The 22,155-nt window shown below is 42.0% G+C and overlaps 1 protein-coding gene across 1 annotated transcript; it reads right to left on the minus strand.

Annotated features, from left to right (window-relative positions):
• On the minus strand, nucleotides 1-13,639 carry ankrd54 (ankyrin repeat domain 54). Its single transcript, XM_020515944.2, has 8 exons — nucleotides 13,170-13,639; nucleotides 9,994-10,041; nucleotides 6,979-7,077; nucleotides 6,500-6,571; nucleotides 4,597-4,644; nucleotides 3,250-3,374; nucleotides 2,032-2,139; nucleotides 1-584 (listed from the first exon to the last, which is right to left on the minus strand). Exons 1-8 carry the CDS (start codon nucleotides 13,486-13,488, stop codon nucleotides 510-512), a joined length of 894 nt encoding a protein of 297 aa, XP_020371533.1. The 5' UTR covers nucleotides 13,489-13,639; the 3' UTR covers nucleotides 1-509.
• Between the last annotated feature and the right edge of the window lie 8,516 nt (nucleotides 13,640-22,155).

Here is a 22,155-nt window from a genome sequence, read left to right on the forward strand (position 1 = left end):
CTCAGTTTAAACTTTATTCACTGAAACTTTACATTTAATACATATTTACTGTCACCAATAACTGCACATTATAAACAGATTCTGACAGTGAATTTCAAGTTGTTGGTTTGTTAATCAAACCATTGTCACCTGAAGTAAGAGTACTTGGAAACAATCAATTTCTGCTTTAATATCTGTCAACAGTCATCATAAAAGCTTTCACCATGAAGGTGACATGCTTGTAAATCAGACCAGTCCACATTATTACACTAAGAATTTTAGGAGGTTAAAAAGTTTCTACCAGAGCTAACACTCATTATCTTGGGAGAGCTCAGGTTCAAAGCTTGCTTCCATAAAGATTTTATCAACATTTCTATTATATTAAAAAGTGAGAATTATGTTGCTAAAACCAAAGGTCACAAACACAGGTCTAGAAAGAAAACTGTGATTTCTACATTGGCTTTCACATATTTATTTTTACATCAGTGCTTGTAGAATTGCACCAATGGCAGTGGAAGGACTGTATTCAGCTACCTTGTACCCAAGTTGTGTATTTGTAGGCTGAGTGTAGTGAAGCTCGAGAGCAGGTCAGCAACTTCATCAACCTGCAAAGAGAGCAGGAAGGCCTGTTAGATCAAAGCAAATTAACTAAAGAATCTCACACATAAAACCAGAAAACTCCAAAATAGAAAAACAAGGTGGAAGTTTTTGAAAGTGAATTCTACATTGCTTCTCTATTTGTATATGGTTTTACATTAGTTCCAATAGACTCATACAGTGGGCTATTTGTTTTTAGATAAATTTCTGGAGCATCATATAGTGGTCTGAAGTCAGCTACCAGCTACCTAACTCGTGTATTTGTTGGCCAAGTGCAGTGAAATCTGACAGATCAGCAACTTTTCATGTTTATTGTAGAGAAACCAAAGATGATGGTCAGCATTATTTTCACTAATGTGCAAACAAATGTGATTAGGAGGAGTGGACCATCTGGCCCCTTTAGCCTGCTCTACTATTCGAAATTATGATGGACTTATTGTAGCCTCAACCCCACATTCCAGCAATCCCTAATCTTACTCTTAAGGAAGAGTTAAAGTATTCAATAACCACACTTCCATTGCTCTGAAGTAGAGAGCTCCAAAGATTCAAACCCTCAGAAAAATTTTCTCCCATCTAATTCTTAAATTGGAGACACCTGATCTCTCTCATGTTAATATTTCACATTAAATCTCACTCACTGAGAATTCTCAATTCAGATTACCCTATCTTTACATTAATGCAGAGATTTAAAATGGTCAAGATTCAAATCTTCAGACATCACAGCGAGTAGGTGTATTGCCAAGTATTGTAATGAGCAATGAGGACCAGCAAAGACTCCAATTCAATTTTTAATTTATGTTGAAGCAGTTGTCACAACGAGGGAGTTATTCTGTGGATATAGGGCCTAGGAGGCAGCCAGATTGCCATGCTAAACTAGAACACAATCTGAATATTGCTCTAGGCCCACTCATCTTGGAACATAATACAACTGAATGAAAACACAGGAATGGCAGAAATTACACCACTTCTAATTCCTTCCATTTAAAAATTATCTGGTGATTCAAATTCAAAACAACGAGGGCACAATATGGGAGGTTAGAACCAAAAGTGACTTTCAAATTATAGACTGTATTACAATCAGGGAACTCTATACCTAACAAGAGTGAGGATGGACCTAGACTGTGGTGGTTCAAGAAAGCAGCTCACTACTATCGTCTCAAGGCCAATATATTGAAACACCCACATAAAAAAAATTGATGAATTAAAGCAACTGTAGTTCTTCGCAGACAAGCTCAATTAGAAGCTTGGCCAGTAAAGGACACTCAATACAACCTCATTTCTCCCTCTTTGCTACTTTCTTTTACATTGACATACATCAAATCAATGTACTTTGGAAACTGGGCCTGCGCAATTTTCTCAACAAAAAACAAAATCCACTTGTTCGGTCAGACTGCCCTTACTCATAGGTTCTTACTTTAAAGAAAAAGAAACTTATTTCCTGTTTCTGGGTCCCACCTGTTCTTTTGTGCTGGTCATCTGAAGTTTTGTACAAAGATCATCCAGCTGCTCAGTCTCTTGATGGTTACCTAGTCTTTCCAAATATTCACGCAGCATCTGAATGATCTGAGAAATAAATATGGATAGTTAGATTCAGGACACTGTAAATGCACAAAAGTGACCGTGGCTATCAAGAGGATACAAGATTAAAGTGGTCACCCCGTTATGGTTAAAATAAAAGTAAAAGTGATGGTATTGGGTAATAGATGAGATTTTGTTTTGCTGGGTGTTTGAAACATGAAGATAGTTTGGCTTGTTTTATTTTAACTTTTTTTTTGTGCAGTAAACCATTCTTACTGTTAAAACCAAATATGCCACCTGTGTTTCAGTGAAAGACATGTTCAAGAAAAAGCAAAAATATGATCTACCAAGCCAGATTTCAGTCTGGGGTCTGATTTGTCCAGTTGCAATATCATCTGAATCATAACAGGCCAGGGCTCAGTTGTCATGCTACCTCAGTCAGAGTGACCTAGATGGGTAGGAAATGAGAGTGAAAGAATAAGAGGTGTTCACAAAGAACAAAAGCATGCAGGGAGACAATTTAAATAAGACAGACATACACAGATGTGGGAACTGGTGAAGAGACAGAGACAAGAAATTTGGGGGTAAAGAGAGGAGAGACAGACAGACACACACACATACACCCAAATATCAGCAGGAGATGGGAAAGGGAGAAAGAGAAAGAGATTACAAATAAACGGAAAGGTGGAGATGTTTGCAAAGAAGAGTTGCGAGAATGCAGCTTGGGAGCGGATGTGAGGAATGAAAGAGTGAAAGAATCCAAGAGAATATGGTGGAGAGAGAACAAAAAAAGGTTAGGAGAAACACGTAATTGGTAGATGGGCTGAAGGAGAGTACATGGATGGTGGTTTGTCAAATGAGTATGAAGACGAACAAGGAGGTGGGTACACAAGATAGAGGGAGCAAGATAAAGAGAGGAGCAATCAAAAAGGTACTGATAAACGGGAGCTTGTTCAAGTTTTGTAGTATGAGACAAAAAAAAAGGTGTGGTCATGACTATATATAATTAAAATATAATTGGTTTGACACCTGAAGTGCAACACCATAGAAGATCAACGGATTAAGGAAAGCAAAGGTATACATGGAAACCAATAACAAATTGACAGCTTAATCTTCCGGTTGTTGAAAGCCCCCTGCCCTCACTTCGTGCCTCACCTGTTTCACCTCTACCCGGAGGGCCTCCAGGCTTCGTGAATGACCATCTTGCAGGATGTTCAGTTTAGAGCGGGCGAGGTGGAGTGGAGTCCTTCCTGCTCGATCTAGGGCATCCACTCTGGCACCTGAGAGGAACAAACAGGAAGTTTCCAGTTAGCCTTGTATTCTAGACAAGTTGAGAATCGCTGACCTGCTGTTTCCCTATGGTATGTATCTTCTTCAACCCTTACAGAACACTGCCACAAAAAGAGTACAATAGGGAAAAAAAAGTTGGTAAACTAGTATTCCCCAGATGAAATAAACCTAAACATTTAGATCAGCAGTCCTTGACCTACAAGAATGTTGGACTCTTCACTAGCTCCAGTATTTCTACTACGAGATGTAGGTTACTTCAACAGGGATGAAGAAATTTTGAGGGGGAAGAAAATGACCAGAAATACTTCCTTCTCATCAGTGAGTGGCACAGAAGTTATCTATAAATATTTAACTACTGACTCAGGGAAAAATAAAAGAATGAGGGAGAAAAGGCAAACATATAGATAAATACAATGTAAATAAAACAAGGTTCAGCCCAAGGAAAATGTATGAATCTTCAGGGCAGAGAAATTCTCTAAAGTCCTTGATCAAAGTTCAAAAGGAGACTTTTCCAATAGCTCCAAATTATAGAACATAGTACATAGAACATTACAGCGCAGTACAGGCCCTTCAGCCCTCGATGTTGCGCCGACCTGTGAAACCAATCTGAAGCCCATCTAACCTAAACTATTCCATTATCATCCATATGTTTATCCAATGACCATTTAAATGCCCTGAAAGTGGGCGAGTCTACTATTTTTGCAGGCAGGGCGTTCCACACCCTTACTACTCTGAGTAAATTTAAAACTGTGCAATCAGTTCTCTGTCCTACCACAAGTCTCAGTCACACATGTGCACGGTCAAAATAGCCACTGAATGTTCTGGTCTTTGGAGATAATGACTATGTCCACTGTTCCCCAATTTTTAGACTCAAAAATCATAAAGAGAATTATTCCCCTCCCCCCTCCCCTGAGATAGCAACATTTGACTGGCCTTAATTATGGGAGTAGTGTGCAGTCAGACACAACAAGAGGCCATTCAGCGCAACATCCTAGAATGGATGGTGCTGTACAAACTGGGTTACCCAACTAACCATTTAATCAAGAATATTATGGTACGGAAAGACAGATTTACAAATGGAATAGTTCATGCATGAAAACCAGGTCTCTGAATCAAAACAATTTGTAACTCCATTTAGTAACCCCCTGATAATAATATGCTATAGTAACAAAGTTAAATTATGAGCTTTTATTTAAAGTAGTGAATACTCACCTCCTCTTAAGAGTGTAGTGATCACAGGTACATGGTTTGTACAGGCAGCTGAAAAAAAGAAAGATTCAGCTGCTTAATAACATTTATGTTTACAGTAGAGAAGAAAGAACCAGGAACTCCCTAACGCACAAATGCTAACATCAATCAAACCACAACGCCAAAAAAAACCTGTTTCAGTCAACTCTTATTGAATGTCAGAGCAAGCTCAAAAGGCTAGACATCCTACTCCTGCTCCTAATTCACACCTTTGTAACTCAGCATTCAATAGGGGATGGAACTTATTGACAATGCCTTAGAATTACTATGTTAAGAGTCATTTCAGGGATGTAAGTGGTGCTGTCAAGGCTGACATTCAAGCTCACCCCAAAGGAGACGGTGATGAATCTATTCTTGAAATAGTTAAGCCCATGTGATTAGGTATTCTCTGTTCTTTGGTGCGAAATTCCAAAAAGGCATGTTGAGGAAATGGCAATATATGTTCGTCAAGATAGTGTGTGATGTGGAGGTAAGAGAGTTCCCAGAGATTGGTAGAGCTTGGTGATTTTCAAGATCTGTTCTTCCCAAGCTAATTTCCAACGTGATCCCACTTCCCATTGTGACTCTCTGACATTTATCCCTGCCAAACATTACCCAAACTAAATTAGTCCTACCTGCCTGCTTCTTGTCCATATCCCTCCAAACCTTTCCTATTCATGTACTTATCCAAGTGTTTTTTAAAACGTTGTAACTGTGCCCACATCCACCACTTCCTCAGGAAGTTCATTCAGACTCGAACCAACCTGTGTAAAAAATTCGCCCCTCATCTTTTTTAAATCTCTCTCCTCTCACCTTAAAAATACATCCCCCAGTCTCAAAATCCCCCATCTTAAGGAAAAGACAGCTACCATTAACCCTATCTATACCCATGACTTTATAAATGTTTCTGTTCAGTGTGTCAAGCCATTTCTAAATGTCACTGGAAGTGAAATTAACTACCTGAAGGCTAGCATTTGTGATTGGGCAAAGATATAAGGACAAGACCAGGACTGATCAACTATTCCTAGCTGAAGGTAGCTGCAAATGTTTCAGTCTTGCTTTGTGCATTCTCTTGTTGGGGTCCATGTTCAAGGAGCCTCCTCTTCCCTTTAGGCTAGGAGTGCATTGGGCATATCCTGATTTAAAATGTCAGTCACAGCTAAGTAATATATTCCGTTTTGTAGTGGCTTTGGTGCAACTGAGTAACTTGCCAGGCAATTTCAGAGATCAATCAAGTGGCAAGCATATTGGTATCGGGATTGGAATTACAAAGAACAGCTTCAATGGCCAAAGAATCTGTATTAAGAGTGCTTTATGGTCAAGCAACTAAATTAATAATCCAATACTACTGATAACAGGCCCTTTAAATTTATAACCAAAGTGATATTCCCAAACTATCAAAAAGTGAGTGATTCAAATGCTCACTCTCTGGATTACTTGACCACTGACACTATGGTATCCCACATGCCACATTTACTCAGTGATCAAACTGGCAAGTGAAAATAATATTTAAGCATTGATAATTGACAGGCTGAACAGATACAAGATTAAAGTGTCCAATACAGACAAAGCCAGACAGCATTAGAATGGATATTTCATTGAATAGAAAGCCTCAAAGTTCCATAAACCTGGGAGCATGCCAAGGACTGCAGCCCTGTTTTGGAAACCAGCCATATCCAAGCATATCTAAAATCCATGTTTTCAACAGATTCCGTCTTAAAAATAACTAAATGCCTTTTTGAAGGTAAGAAAATAGCAATTGGGAATAGAAAACACAGTAACAGGAGCTCCTGAGCAATGCTATGCTGTAGCAATGACTCCCTAAATACTCAGAACACAAGCTTATTACCAGTTTCAGAAACATTAACATTCCTCATTGTTACCATACCCAGATGCAGTGGTGTGTTTCCCAGTCCATCCCTTTGGTTAGGGTCTGCTCCATGATCCAACAACAACTGCACTACAGTGAGAAGAAAAAGCCAGGTGGTTATGTTTCACCATTTTATTTTTAAAACCAGAGGCTTCTAACCTAAAACAAATAATGAATCCTCATTAGATCAACATACCTCATACCCCACTCATATCTGGTTAATTGCTGGCAGCATCTGATGTCAACAAATAATTAAGAAATTCAGCTGGTTTTATTTTCCAAAACTGCACACATCTCTGGGTGTATTACATAACAGCTTTTATACAGTTGGGTGTGCAAACTGACAATCATCTGTTCCTGTAACTGATGGACCAATGTGAAAACAGAAGGGTAGAAAAGCTAAGCATATACATCAGAACAGAGTGGGGTGGGGGTAGAGGAAGTGTAAAGAGTAAATATATACTTGACTAAGAAATAGGTATTTTCACTCTACTCACCGATTGAACTATTTCCATTACAAGAAGCGAAGTGAAGGGCAGTCCTGCCTTTGTCATCAGCTACACATGGTTCAGTGCCACCCTCAAGCAGTTGGCTCACTAAATAAAACAATAATGTTTGCCTGTTACCGAGATCAGACTAGGTATAACCCATGCCAAGCATTTCAAACTCCTACAATCCCCATCCTCATATTTTAAGGCTGCAGCTAGTCAGCAAGGCCTTAAAAGCTCCATCAGCTTGAAGCTCAAGAGCTATCTTGTGTGAAGGAAATCTTACTCGGTGAATAAAATTAAGGATGTCAATACTTATTTTAATATTAAATCAACCTTGACTCTCATCAATCTGCATTCACAACTCTCTTGGCTTCGACACCTGAGGCATGTCCCTATGGAGAAAGTGCAACATCAGATAAATAGTAACCCTTGCCACGTGCAAGTCAAATGGTGTTAAGTCCACACCAACAAACACCATTCTGACCAAGAAGGATGCCCATGATAACATTTCATTGAAAATATTCAAGTATGTGTCTGTTACAACATAGTTTAAACTATGAATTCTAGTGTTTAGCTTGTTTGATCGCAGGCTTCCTTCTAAACAAGGAGGTCATGGGTTGAAGCTCCACTTGACATTTTGAGCATGTACTCCAGGTTGACACTTCAAGGAGGTACTGTGGGAGTTCTACAATACAATCGGATTACAAGATCAGACACAAGGCAGGTCATCACTGAAATTTGAGTCTGGAGATGAAATGAACTGAATATGGGTTTCAACAGCAGTTGGGCTGAGGCAGGGGTGGCAAGTGTTAAGGAGATTAAAGTTTTGGTGGAGAGCATGCAACTTAGTGCAGCATTCCAAGGATGTGAATAGTCAGCTTCATTCAATCTGGGAAAGCGGATGGGCTTGATGGCAAGCTAGAAAGTTTGTGATAGCATCCAAATACAATGAATTCAAGTCTTTCTAGCATTTATGCTCATCTAAAGTGTTATGGTCTCCAGAAAGACCACTTTTTTTGAAAACAAAAATCTGAACGGCTAGTTAATAGCTAAAAGGATGATTTCACATTTTAGGACTTTCATTGTAACAAAAGAGTTAATGCACCACTGACTAAACATAAATCTTTGTAAGCAACTTAATTTAGTCACAGGACCAAACTTTCCCCATTTCAGTTTTAACATAGTCAAGAAAAAAAGAACTTCACACAATAAATTTTACACTATCCTTTTAAGTTGATATTCAATTCTCCTAGAATCAGTCCAAGGTGATTCCTAGCTACTGAACGTATAATTCTGTTTTTGCCTTTCTCAGCCTAGTAACTTTTAATCTCAAAACCGTATTTTATAACAAGTCTGTTACGCCTGGAGATTCAACCTCTAACACATGCTAGGCTATCTTCCAGCCCCATTTTACTTCTCACATATTTGGTCTTTTCAATCCAAGTGCAGGCCCTCATTGGTATTTCTATGCCACGAACATTTTGATCACCATCTGGTCTCTCTCTCTCCCAGATCACGGCAGATCAATAATATTTTGAGAGTTTCCAGGGATACCCTAGAAATCCCTCCCTCCCAAAGCACATCTTGAAGGCAATGTGAATTACGTGGGTCTTGTATCCAGGTAGAATGCCGATTAGCTTTGTTTGAAACCTCTCTTATCTTGGACATAAATGGACACTTTATAAATTAACTGTTAACAACCCAACATTCTCAACATTTTTCTGAGACTTTACAGACTCAGGCTGCTGCCACTGCCTCCAAACGTAAAAGCCATGCATGATCTTCTCAACAAAACAATCTGGCCCCCTTTTTATCTCTAATAATCAGACCACTCAATATTTATCAAGCAGGTTTCAAAAGAGGTCACATCACCTGTTTCACTTCACTTTAAAGACGGTCTTAAAATATGATATCTTACAAATATCACAATTGTTACACGGGACTAGAGGTTTGCAGAACGGAGAGGGTTCAAAGAAAGGGGATCAAGAGGTAGAGTTGTGTTATCAGCACAGATACATTTTTTGCAGGCCGACACTGAAGATGGGAGGTTCAGTATTTGAGTATAGAGTAAATTAATGCAGTGTAAATTTTAGAAAGATGATCTGAATATAGCTAATGCAAGTATGAATACAGTCAGTTCTCATCTAATGCAAACATAATCCATTCTTGCACGATCTCGCATTATAAGAACAAATAAAACAAAATCGCACAATAGCCGTGCCATTTAAACTCATAGGGCCAGAATCACATTATAGTCAATAAGGGTAAGGAAAGTTCGCATTCTAAAAATAGCAGTCTAAATTGTTCAATTGTGTTCAAGCCAATTTGCGTTGAAGAAACACACGTTATGTCAGAACTGACTATAGGTGAAGTCAACTAGAATTAGTACTTACAGTCAGGCATCGAACTTTCGCTGATTCATTGAAGACAAAGCTTCACTACACACCATACCCACCTCCATCTTTCAACACCTTAAACACTCACTTCAACTGAATCATAAAGGAACACAATCTCGAGCACAGAGAAAGGCCCAGTAGCATTACATTGTCCACATCCCTTGATTCCCCGAAAGATCAATAATCTGGCTGCATTTAAAGCTGTAATGGACAATGATAGAAGCATCCACAACCCTCAGGGGGTGCAAAGTTGCAAAACCAACAGAGGGTTAGTAGCAAAATCAAGTAGAGATCTTATATTTATATTTGACCAGTAACAGTTTATATTTATTTCACTGGAGGAAGTGAAGACAAGAAAATGACTGAGGGCACCAGCAGCTAAATCTTTCTTAAAAATCACTGAGGTAAAGGAAAGAAAGTCGGCAAGAATGAAATTGGAAAATAAGTCTACAGAAGAAAAAAACATTTACATAACCAGGACAAAGGACTCATTATTTCCAGTATAATTATTGAACAAGACAGGTTTAATTCCCTTTCAATCAGTAGACACAACTGGACGTCCAAAATACAAGCAAAGAATCAGTTCTTTGTTAAGACACACCACAGAAGGCTAACTTAAACTTACCAATCTCAACTTCATTGGCATTTGCAGCCTCTCGTAAACGCTTCTGAGCTGCAAAATAAAGTAGAATTAATTGTAAAAATAAACTTCCAAAGAACAGGCAAAGTTAATAAACAGGTCTAGCGGATAAAACTATATGAACTACACTTATTTATTTATCCATGGGTCCGTGCAAACTGTTACTGGTCAAATCGTTAACAGCCAATAAATACTGCACTTGTGGTTTCAAAAGCAAGTGTCTCTCTCCTTGCTGGACCTCTCTGTCTCCATCTCTGGCATCCACCTGGAAACCGATATCCATTTCAAGCCTACCGACTCCCACAGCTACCTAGAATACATCTCCTCTTACCCACCTTCCTGCAAAAAGGCCATCCCCTATTCCCAATTCCTTTGCCTCTGCCACATCTGCTCCCGAGATGAGGCATTCCACTCCTGGACATCCCAGATGTCCTCGTTTTTCAAGGACTGCAACTTCCCCTCCAGAGTGGTCGAAAATGCCCTCGACCGTGTCTCTCGCATTTCCCACAACTCATCCCTCACACCCCCTACCCACAATAACAGCCAAAACAGAATCCCCCTCATCTTCATGTACTACCCCACCAAACTCCGAATCCAACGCATCATCCTCCGACACTTCCACCATCTGCAATCTGACCCCACTAACAAAGACATTTTTCCCTCGCCACCCTTATCTGCTTTCCAGAGGGACTACTCTCTCCGTGACTCCCTCGTCCGCTCCACACTCCCCTCCAGCCCCACTACACCCGGCACTTTTCCCTGCAACTGCAGCAAGTGCTACACCTGCCCCTACAACTCCCCCCTCACCCCCATCCCAGGCCCTAAGAAGACCTTCCACATCAAACAGATGTTCACCTGCACATCTGCTAATGTGGTATACTGTATCCACTGTTCCCGTTGTGGCCTTCTTTACATCGGGGAAACCAAGCAGAGGCTTGGGGACTGCTTTGCGGAACACCTACACTCGGTTCGCAACAAACAAGTACACCTCCCAGTTGCGAACCATTTCAACTACCCTTCCCACTCCTTGGACGACATGTCCATCCTGGGCCTCCTGCATTGCCACAACGATGCCACCCGAAAGCTGCAGGAACAGCATCTCATATTTCGCTTGGGAACCCTGCAGCCCAAGGGTATCAATGTGGACTTCACACGCTTCAAAATCTCCCCTCCCTCGACCGCATCTCAAAACCAGCCCAGCTTGTCCCGCCTCCCTAACCATTCCTCCCACCTCAAGCCCCACCCCCATCTCCTACCCACCAACCTCATCCCGCCTCCTTGACCTGTCCGTCCTCCCTGGACCGACCTATCCCCTCCCTAACTCCCCACCTACATTCACCTTTACTGGCTCCAACCCCGCCTCTTTGAACCGTCTGTCTCCTCTCCACCTATCTTCTCCTCTATCCATCTTCTATCCGCCTCCCCCCTCTCCCTATTTATTTCAGAATCCCCTTCCCTTCCCCCATTTCTGAAGAAGGGTCTTGACCTGAAACGTCAGCTTTCCTGCTCCTCTGATGCTGCTTGGCCTGCTGTGTTCATCCAGCTCTACACCTTGTTGTCTCACCCATTAGTCCTGATGATCTGGAGTTTGTTGCCTTTGCATTGCAGGTTCTATTGATGGAAGCCTGGATTCACAAAATAACTGTAAAATTACTGACTGGGGTTTTCACCTCCTGGAAAGCCCCACAATACTCAATACTTACTATTCACTGCAGGAAAAGCATTTCTCCTTCAGGCAGAATTGCATGCAGACAGTAACGCAAATCACATTTATATTCCAAAAATAAAATACACAACACTTCCACACCTATTTAAAACTAAACTAACCACAGACCAAGATAAAACTTGAACCAAATTATTAGAAACGGACAGAAATATGGGAAACAAAAGAAAAAGCAGTATGGTATATTTTAAGTGAACATTCAGTAATTGCCACCAATCTTTTTGTGTAGAAATCCTTGCTTTCCTTGGGTAGAAAAATGCTTTAGCATGACCCGAGGCCAGGAAAATTGCACCTTATACACAAAGACTATTCCTTTCACACCAGCCAGCCACTATCAATTACAAGAAGACACTTGCATCCAAGAGCTCCATGCACACATTAAACCAAGATCCTATCTGTCCTCCAAGATGGACATAAAAACAAACACAAAGCATTTCTTGTAGATTCTAGATTCTTCCCACTATTCTTCAAAATACTGCCATGCGACCTTTTACAAATTCAACATAGCTAACAACATTTAACATCTCATTCTTAACTTGGCACCTCTAAGTGCAGCATTCCTTCAGCACTGCACTAAAGCAACAACCTACATAGATCACATGGTCATGAAAGATCACATGAACACACAAATCTCTTGACTCCAAGGTGAAACTGCTGCCAACTGGCCAAAGCCAACTTTCAACAGAAGCAGGGAACATTATAAACTGAGATAACACAGTGTGGAGCTGGAGGAACACAGCAGGCCAGGCAGCATTAGAGGAGCAGGAAAGTTGACATTTTGGGTCAGGATCCTTCTTCAGAAATGAAGAGGAGGTAGGGAACTCAGAAATAAAGAGAGAGGAGGGGTGGGGCTAAGGAAGGTAGGTGGGATGGTGATAGGTGAGTGCAGGTAGGCAGTGGTGGGGATTGGTCAGTGAGGTGGGGGGGCAGCTAGGTGGGACAGAAGATGGACAGGTTGTGTCAAGTCAAGGAGGCAGGGATGAGAGGGAGGGTTGGTCATCCTTCAATAAATCCAGTCAACATATCCCATCTAAATCCTACTGTCTAAATAAAGGCAATTCAATATCCCCTGACCGTAACTCAAACCAACATAATTGAATCAAGTGTCAGAACCCAAAGCAATCTCCGAACCCAAGGTAGTCAACCAACTGGACCCGAAACAATCTCCGAACCCATGCTGGTCAACCAATTCAATCCAATACGTCTCCCAACCCAAGCTGGTCAACCTATTCAATCCAATACGTCTCCCAACCCAAGCTGGTCAACCTATTCAATCCAATACGTTTCCCAACCCAAGCTGGTCAACCTATTCAATCCAATACGTCTCCCAACCCAAGCTGGTCAACCTATTCAATCCAATATAACCTCCCATCTCAACCTGGTCAGACCTCTTCATCTCATGCCGGTCCGATCACCCAATCCCAGTGGTCAGACTGACCATGAATGTCTTTGCCCAAAGGACAAGCCTTGCGGTGAACCTTGACCTGCCGCTTCAGGCGGTTGACGCCCATTTTCCCGGTCAGCTCCTGCTGGCGGCCGCCGGGCTCCCCGTCCTGCCCCTGCCACATGAAGTGCAGGTAGGTGAGGCCTTCAGCACGGTCTCCGGTTCCGAGGCGGCGGTGCCGGCCGCAGTCCGGATCAAAGGCGGCCAATCGGAAGGCGTCGGCGGCAGCCGCCGCTGCCCCGCGCTCGAACACCGGGTACTCGCCCTCGGAGCTCGAGCGCTCCGACACCGTGTCATCGTCTGAGGCCGCCATGGAACCGCTTATCGCTCGTCCCCTACCGCATCATGATGGCCCCAGGACGGATGCCTTCCCTCGTTAAATTATTTTATTTATTTTCTCTCCGTCGCCTTCATCCCGATGGCCGCCCGCCTCCCCATCCTGTCCACTGATTGGACCAGGACTTGGCGATTGACGCGGCTTTCGACCAATCGATATCAGGGACACGCTGATGTCGTCTGGCGTATCCATTCTGAACATGCGCCCGCCCTGAGAGGGCGGGGCAGGGAGGCGGTCCTCTGACTGCTTTAGGTGGCCAAGCTGAGCGCCTGATGGCAATGTTGCTGTTTCGTTAGTTGACGGGGTCTTGTGGTAATGTCTTTCCCTTTGAGTTAGAGGTCTAGGTTCAAGTCACATCTGCTCTAGTGGTGTGCAATAACGTCTCTGAGCAGATTGATTTAAAATATTTTTTTCACTGAAGAATAGGCCCTTCTGACCATCATGCCCATGTCAGTCATAGTAGGTCATTTGGTCTTTGGAACGCGCTCCACCGTTCAATATTATCTTGGCTGATCATCCAACTCGATACTGTGTTCCTGCTTTGTCCCCATATCCCATTAGCCCTAAGAACTAATGTACTTGGATGAACACTTCAAGTGTCATAACATTCAAGGCTATGGGTCTGGTAAGGGAAAGTGGGACTAGTGGGATAATTTTGTCACCAAACACTTGATGGGCAAAAGGGCATTTGTACTGCATTCTATAATGATATCTAGCTCCTTCAAGGTTTTGGTCTCAACAGTTTTCTGTTGTTGAGATGAGAATCATCAATCATCTAGCACCTATCCATATTCTAACCCCATGTTTCATCACACAGTCCATAGCCTTGTATGCTATGGGTTTTCAAGTGCTCATCTAAACTCTTAAAATGTCTTGATCAACATTCCCCCTAAGCCACGTGGCTAAGCAAGTTCACAGTAGCTCCAATGTTCTGCACACAGTCATCAGCACGGTGAACACAGCATTGATTTTCCACATTCAGATGTCACTGCTGCAAACAGGCTTCAGTAAGCAAGTTAAAGAGAACACTTGTCTTGAGATTTACCATCTTTTAGGCAGTGAGTTCCATGTACCTACCACCCTTCAGTTTTCTTTTCTTAAAAAAAACCTGAAACAGCCAGCTCAGAGTCAGGCCCTGAAATGAGAAGCTACTGAATCCCCTGTTTGTATCTGTCAGCCAGCATTTCTTAATTGTTCGAGGTTAACAATCTCAATCAATACTCTCACAGTCAATAAGATTCACCGGGTTCCAATCATTACAGAAACCTTTCCTCAAATCCCCTCTAAAATTTCTGCTGCTTAAAACTGTGCCCTCTGGTTACTGACCCTTCAACTAACGGGTAATGTTTCTATCTATGTCCGTCGTAATTTTGTATACTTCAGTTAGGTTCCCTCCTCAGCCTTCTCTGCTGTAAGGAAAAAAAACCTCAGCCTATCTAGTCTGTCTTCAAACCTAAGTCACTCCAGTTCCAGGAAAGTCCTGGTGAATCTCCTCTGCACCCTCTCTAGTGCAGTCACATACTTCCTATAGTGTGGCTACCAGAACTGCACACTGTATTCCAGCTGTGACTTAACTAATGTTGTATATGCATCGATCATAACTTGCTTGCTGTTTTATCAGAACCAAACTTTGTATATATACAAAGATATTGATTTATTGTCACCTGTACCAAAACACAGTGAAAAGCTTTGTTTACGAGTGGTACAGGCAGATCACAGCAAGCAAAGGATGTACAGATCAAAGAGACATACAGGTCACGTTGCAGGTTACATTATTTGAGGCTAGAGTCCATTCAACAGTCTGATAACGGCCGGAAAGAAGCTGTTCCTGAACTTGCTTGTGCATGTGTTCAGGCTTCTATACCTTCTGCCTGACAGAAGCGGTTGTAGGAGGTTATTACCAGGGTGCGATGGGTCTTTCATGATGTTGGCAGCCTTTCCATGGCAGTGAGCCATGTAAATAGAGTCCATGTAAATAGAGTCCTTGGATGAAAGGTTGGCTTTGGTGATTGTCTGGGCTGTGCATACCACCTTCTGTAGTTTCTTACAGTCCTGGGCAGAGCAGTTGCCACGCAGCCGGACAATATGCTTTCAATAGTGCATCTGTAGAAATTGGTGAGGGACCTTATGGGCATGCCAAATTTCCTGAGCCACCTGAGGAAGATGAGGCGTTGTTGTGCCTTCTTGACTGTCGCATCTATGTAGGAAGTCCAGGACAGGTCATCAGTTATCGTCACTCCAAGAACTTGATGCTCTTCACTCTCACAACCTCAGTTCCGTAGATGTAGATGGGGGCATGTTCTCCTTTCTTTGTGAAGTCAATGATTAGTTCTTTAGTTTTGCTGACGTTGAGAGACAGATTGTTTTCATTGCACCAAGTCATCAAGCTCTCCCTTCTGTATTTTGACTTGTCGTTATGAGATATCCGTCTCCCTACGGTGGTGTCATCAGCGAACTTGTAGATGGCGATCGTTTGGAATTTGGCAACAGTCGTAGGTGCACAGGGAGTACAGTAGGGGGTGCTGAGGACACATCCTTGAGGGGCTACAGTGTTGAGTGTTATGTGGAGGAGGTGCAGTTACCTGTCCTCACTGATTGCGGTCTATGGGTCAGAAAGCTGAGGATCCAGTTGCAGAGGGTGGAGCTGAGACCAAGGTCACACAGTTTTGAGATCAGTCTAGTGGGGATAATAGTGTTGAAGGCAGAGCTGTAGTCAACAAGTAGGAGTCTGACTTAGGTGTCTTTGTTGTCCAGATGTTCCAGGGATGAGCACAGGGCTAGGGATATGGCATCCTCTGTGGACCTGTTACGTCGGTAGGAAAACTGTAGGGGATCAAGACAGGTTGGGAGACTGGAGCTGATGTGGGCTATGACCAGCCTCTCAAAGCACTGCATGATTATTGAAGTCAGAGCTATTGAGCGGTAGTCATTAAGGTACTGTGCACCTGTTTTCTTGGGTACGGGAATGATGGTGGTCTCCTTGAAGCAGGTGGGGACTTCGGCTTGTAGAAGGGAGAGGTTGAAGATGTCAGTGAATATCTGTTCCAGTTGGTCCGCACACGATCTGAGTGCTCGGCCAGGGACACCATCCAGGCCCATCACTTTCCCAGGGTTGACTCCCAGGAAGACTGATTTGACTTCTGAAGCGGTGATAAAGGGAACAGGTGTGTCTGGGGCTGTCTGGCAGGTGTCGCCACATCAGTGGTATTCTGCTCAAACCAAGCATAGCAAGCATTTGGCGTGTCATGGAGAGATATGTCATTGTCTGCTATCTTACACTGTTTCATTTTTTATCCCGCAGTGTTGTTTAGGCCTTGCCATAGACAGCGGGAGTCTGGTAGGTCCGGGCCTCTAACTTGGTACGGTATTGTCTCTTGGCCTCCCTGATGGCTTGGCAGAGGTCATATCTGGATTTTCTGTATTGGTCCAGGTCACCCGACTTGAATGCTGCAGGTCTGGTCTTCAGTAGGGAGTGGATTTCATGGTTCATCCAAGATTTATGGTTGAGGAACATTCGGATTGACTTCTTTGGTACACAGCATTTGCTAATGAAGTGGTGGTGGCATACTGATATTTTTATGAATAAAGTGTATTTTTGAAATACAAAAGAAGTTCTTTCAATGCTTTGAATAATAAAGGCAATAACTATAGGAAGGATGCTGTGAAACCTGAAACAGTTCAGAAAAGATTTACAAGTTACAAGTTGCTAGTGTTTGAACAATAGGGAGAGGCTGAATAGGCTGGGGCTATTTCCCTGGAGTGTCAGAGGCTGAGGGCTGACCTTATATAGAGGTTTATAAGATCATGAGAGGCATGGATAGGGTGAATAGCCAAGTTCTTCTCCCCGGGGTGGGGGAGTCCAAAGCTAGAGGGCACACACTTAAAGTGAGAAGGATTTAAAAGGGACTAAAACAGCAACTTTTTCATGCAGAGGGTGGTGCATGTTTGGAATGAGCTGCCAGAGGAAGTGATGGAGGCTGGTACAATAACAACATTTAAAAGACATCTGGATGGGTACATGAATAGGAAGGGTTCACAGGAATATGGGCCAAATACTGGCAAATGGGACTAGATTAATTTAGGATATCTGGTCAGCATGGACGAGTTGGACCAAAGTGTCTGTTTCTGTGCTGTACAACTCTATGACTCTATAACAATATACCTTCTTAAGAACCTTATCAACCTATCCTGTTGCTTTTAAGGATGTGTGGATGCACACCAAGATCCCTCTGATCCTCTGTGTTTCCCAGGGCCCTACTATTCAACATATACTCCCTTGTCTTGTTAAACCTTGCTGCTGAGTCAGGCTGCTTGGCAGTTGGGTTTCTGGGCTCGACAATCACAGCTGCCCAGATTAGTGATCCAGAGATAAGAGTTCAAATCCCTCCAGGACATCATGGAGAAATTTAAATTCAATTGCTTAAGTAAACAAGACCATAAAAATAAGATTAGACAATAACCTACAAAAATAATAAATGAACAATTGTTGCCAGTGCAGACATGACAAGACAAATTGTCTCCTCCTGTGTCTTAACAATTCTGTGAATTCTGGAGTTTGGAAACCTGCCTCCGATCATCTGTGGGTGAACTGTTAGGTGATTGTTTTTGACAATCATGGATGCAGTAGACCAAAGGGCATTTTTCTGTGCTGTAGATCTCTATGACTCTAACCCTCATTCATGCCTTTTTTACCACTAGCTGCAGACTTGACTATACTAATGCGCTTTCACTTTTGACCCTTGGCTGACTTTCTCATGCAAAATTCTACAAATGGCAATTCAATCATAGAGCCATACAAGTGATACAGCTCAGAAGAGGACCATTCGGCCCATCTTGTCCATGCCGACCCAAAGACACCCAGATGCCCTTTCTAATCCCATTTTCCCACACATGGCCCATAGCCATGCAGCTTATAGCCCTTAAGGTGCAGATCCAGGTATGTTTTAAAAGAGTTTAGAGCTTCTGAGTTCCGCCACCTACTTAGGCAGTGAATTCCAGACACCCACCATCCTCTGTAAAAACAATCTTTTCCTCACATCCCCTCTAATCCTTCTGCCACTTAGCTTGCTCTTTGAATTCTCTGCCAAGGGAAACAGGTTTTTCCTATCTATCCTATCTCAACACTCACAATTTTGTACACCTCAATCATGTCACCAGCTCAGCCTCTTCTGTTTGAAGGAAAACAACGCAACTTCTCCAATCTGCCCTTGTAGGTACAATCTCCAGCCCTGGCAACATTCTAGTAAATCATCTCTGCATGGTCCCCAGAGCAATTATGATCTTCCGGTAATGTGGTGTCCTGAACTGCACACAGTACACCAGCTGTTGTGCTGTGCTTACAGATCTATGTTGGATGCTGTTCAAACAATACTTCAGTTTTTAAAATATTGAAAGTCCTTCCAAGGCTTCTGTAGGTAGTGAATGTCTCCTCTAAATAAAATAGCAGTTCTTTTATAACATAGAATATAGCTTTTGGAACACTAAAACAACATTAACTGACTGAACGGCATGCTGGCAAGAGAACCAGGATAGTAAGCTAGGAAGCTTGCAGAATTCATTATCAAATTGGTTCAGATCAGACAGATATGCAAGGCATTTATCTTGATTGACTATATTGAATAAGTGTTGGTGAGACAATGTTGCAAGGTTTTGGTTGGAAGAATAGATTAGTGTTTCAGTAGAACTGTTTTTGAGACAGCTTGGCTCCTAGGGTCAGCTCAACCAATAGGGAAATTACAGTATCCAATACTGCTGTTTGTAATGCCTTTTCCTGGGATAGTAGCTGGATTATGTTAATTGCATCACTGTACCAAACTGGGGTAACTGGAGGAATCTGCATGTCAGTTACCATGGTAAATAGTAGGAAGCTGCTGTAGTTGGGGATGACCTGGAGAACTGTATTTAAAGGGGCTTCTCGAATCAAAGGAGCCTGACACTGCGGAGACAATGTCAGCACAAGCAGTGGGAACTACGAAAGTGAGAAGAACAGCGTCAGCCTCAGTTCAGCCAGCTATGTTCAGGATAGCATAAACTTCTTTACCATCTTGCGCTTCCAAAACAGATTTTAAACCAGTGTGAGAACATAGTAATTTAAGAACAGTAAGGTTACTAGGAACATCTTCTCACAGTAGACCCCTTCTCATTATTAGTGTAAAATGAGTCCCAGTAATTACGCAAGTAAATCAGACTCACAAAAAAATAATGTTTACACTTTGCTTTTTCTCCAATCCCACAGATCTCTAATGTGTTCATCTTATTCTGGCCCTTGAGCATCCCTCATTTAAATCAATCCATCTATGGCGGCTGTGCCTCCAGCTACCTAGGCCACTTGTTCTAGAATTCCCTTCTACTTCACTTTCTTTCTTAGAGACACTCCTTAAAACCTACCTCTTTTACCGAATTTATTTGTTATTTATTCTGTATATCTCATTTTGTGGCTTAGTCTAATTTTGCTTTTCTGTATTTTGCTCCTACAAAATGCGGTGGGATGTTTCATTACCTTCAAGGCGCTACACATATCTTTGTTGTGTGATTATACTACTAGACAATCATTCAAAAAAAATCATACAGTTTAAGAAAGAAACTCCACCTTCCTTACCCAGTCTGGCTTACGTATGATGCAAGAATGCAAACCAATATGACTGACTCCTGACTTATTGTGACCACTAACTCTAAATTGAATCCATGGAAGCACAGATGGGAACACAGCAAAGTTGTCAGGGCAGAAAATGTAGGTTGCACATTGTAGCATGCAAAAAAATTTTAGTCCCTATAATGTGGCAATTGGATACGTACACTTACAAATGCAAAACAAACGTTCACTGTGATGCAGATGCGACATCACATTCAAAGTGCACTCAGACCTTAGTAATAAATAATTAAGGCTTTTTACGGCGCAACTTCACAGCAAAAAATGCCAGTAGCAGAACTTGAATAAGCACACTCTCTCGTGACGCTGCGACAGTGTCGCTGCCTTTGATCCAGCAGCTGTGGGTTCAAGTCCTACATCTGCCACAGCCAATCATACATTAGGGGAAGCAATGACCTAGTAGTGGTATTATTGCTAGACTGTCAATCCAGGTAATGTTCTGGTGACCTGGGTTTGAGTCCCGCCACAGCATCTGGTAGAACTTTGAATTTGATAAATATCTGGAATTAAGAGTCTAATGATGATCATGAAACATTGCTGGTTGTCAGAAAAACCCATTTGGTTCATTCATGTCCTTTAGGGAAGGAAACTGTCATCTTTACCTGGTCTGGCCTACATGTGACTCCACACCCACAGCAATGTGATTGACTCATAACTGCCCTCTAGGCAATTAGGGATGGCCAATAAATATTGGCCTAGCCGACAATGCCCTCATCCCGTGAATGAATAAAGGAAAAAAAATTCTGCAAGAGACTGTTCAGTGCTTTAATTGTATTCTTTAAAAACTTTCTTGTCTTAACTAGCGGAAAGGTATAACTCTGAATGTGACTATGTCAGGTTGTTGCTTCATTGGCTTTGGGATAACTCTCCCAATTCACTGGAAATAGTAGAATAAAGAACATAGTCCAGCGTTTTAAAATTGGTTTGTTGTAAATATGGAAAGCCCTTTTGATGCAGGTGTAATTATGACTTTTAGATGTAATTTTCACTTTCCATCTTTTATTCTTTACTGTTTATTATGATCAGACATCCAGTCACCATTGTTTCAATTCAACTGAAATAATGTACCAACTATGTTGTAGTTAATTGCAATTCATTTTTTTAATTCTAGAAAGTTCCCGTGTTTCTTATCAAATAAACGTTATTTTCTAGCAGATATCTGTATCTTTGTTGCGTTACATTACACACTGTATGCTCTACCTCAGTTATGCATTTGATTAAATACAGCTAGAAAATAAAAAGTTGGTGTTTTCAGGAATAAACCTCATGAATTAAGTCTTCCAGAGACATTATATGGTGAGTGACATAATACCTTATCCAGAGACCTACCCTCCATTCCCACCCTCACCAAAATGAGACATATTATCACCCTGTCGTAACAGCCCTTTGAAATGCCATATTATAACACTCAATTGTACCAAACTCCTAAAAGCAAGTCATAATAGTAAAACTGATCAGATCACCCTACATCGACATTGACACCAAATGTGACAAATTTACACCCACCCAGTGAACCCTGTAAAGCCACTTCACGGTATTAGACAGGAACTTTCAAAAGTTGATTGGGGGAGGCTGGTCACAGGTAACGGGATGTATGGCAAGTGGGAGGCTTTCAAAAGCAAGATAACGAGAGTTCAGAGCCAGCATGTTTCTGTTAGTGTGAAGGGCAAGGCTGGCAGGAGTAGGGAACACAGGATGAATAGAGATATTCAGGCTCTGGCCGAGAAAAAGAAGGAGGCACATGTCAGGTATGGAATTAAGTGAATCCCTTTAGAAGTAGAGGGGATTTATGAGTAGACTTAAGAGGGAAATCAGGTGGGCAAAAAAGGGACATGAGATAACTCTAGCAGATAAGATTAAGGAAAATCCGAAGAGATTCTACAAGTATATCAAGGGCAAAACAGTAACTAGGGAGAGAATAGGGCACCTTCTCTAAGTCTCTATAACAATGTCTATTATATCAATGTAACTAGTTACTAGCATGTGATTAAGTT

Source organism: Rhincodon typus, chromosome 37 (genome assembly GCF_021869965.1).
Source record: "Rhincodon typus isolate 14 chromosome 37, sRhiTyp1.1, whole genome shotgun sequence".
In the NCBI taxonomy this organism is placed as follows: domain Eukaryota; kingdom Metazoa; phylum Chordata; class Chondrichthyes; order Orectolobiformes; family Rhincodontidae; genus Rhincodon; species Rhincodon typus.

Excerpts from the sequence above, each read along its gene's own strand:
- ankrd54 (XM_020515944.2), bottom strand. The coding sequence starts at position 13,488 with ATGGCGGCCTCAGACGATGACACGGTGTCGGAGCGCTCGAGCTCCGAG. Across the intron at positions 7,078-9,993 it reads TGCCAATGAAGTTGAGATTG|TGAGCCAACTGCTTGAGGGT; the intron begins GTAAGTTTAAGT and ends TGTTTTATTTAG. Across the intron at positions 3,375-4,596 it reads CACTACACTCTTAAGAGGAG|GTGCCAGAGTGGATGCCCTA; the intron begins GTGAGTATTCAC and ends TGTTCCTCTCAG.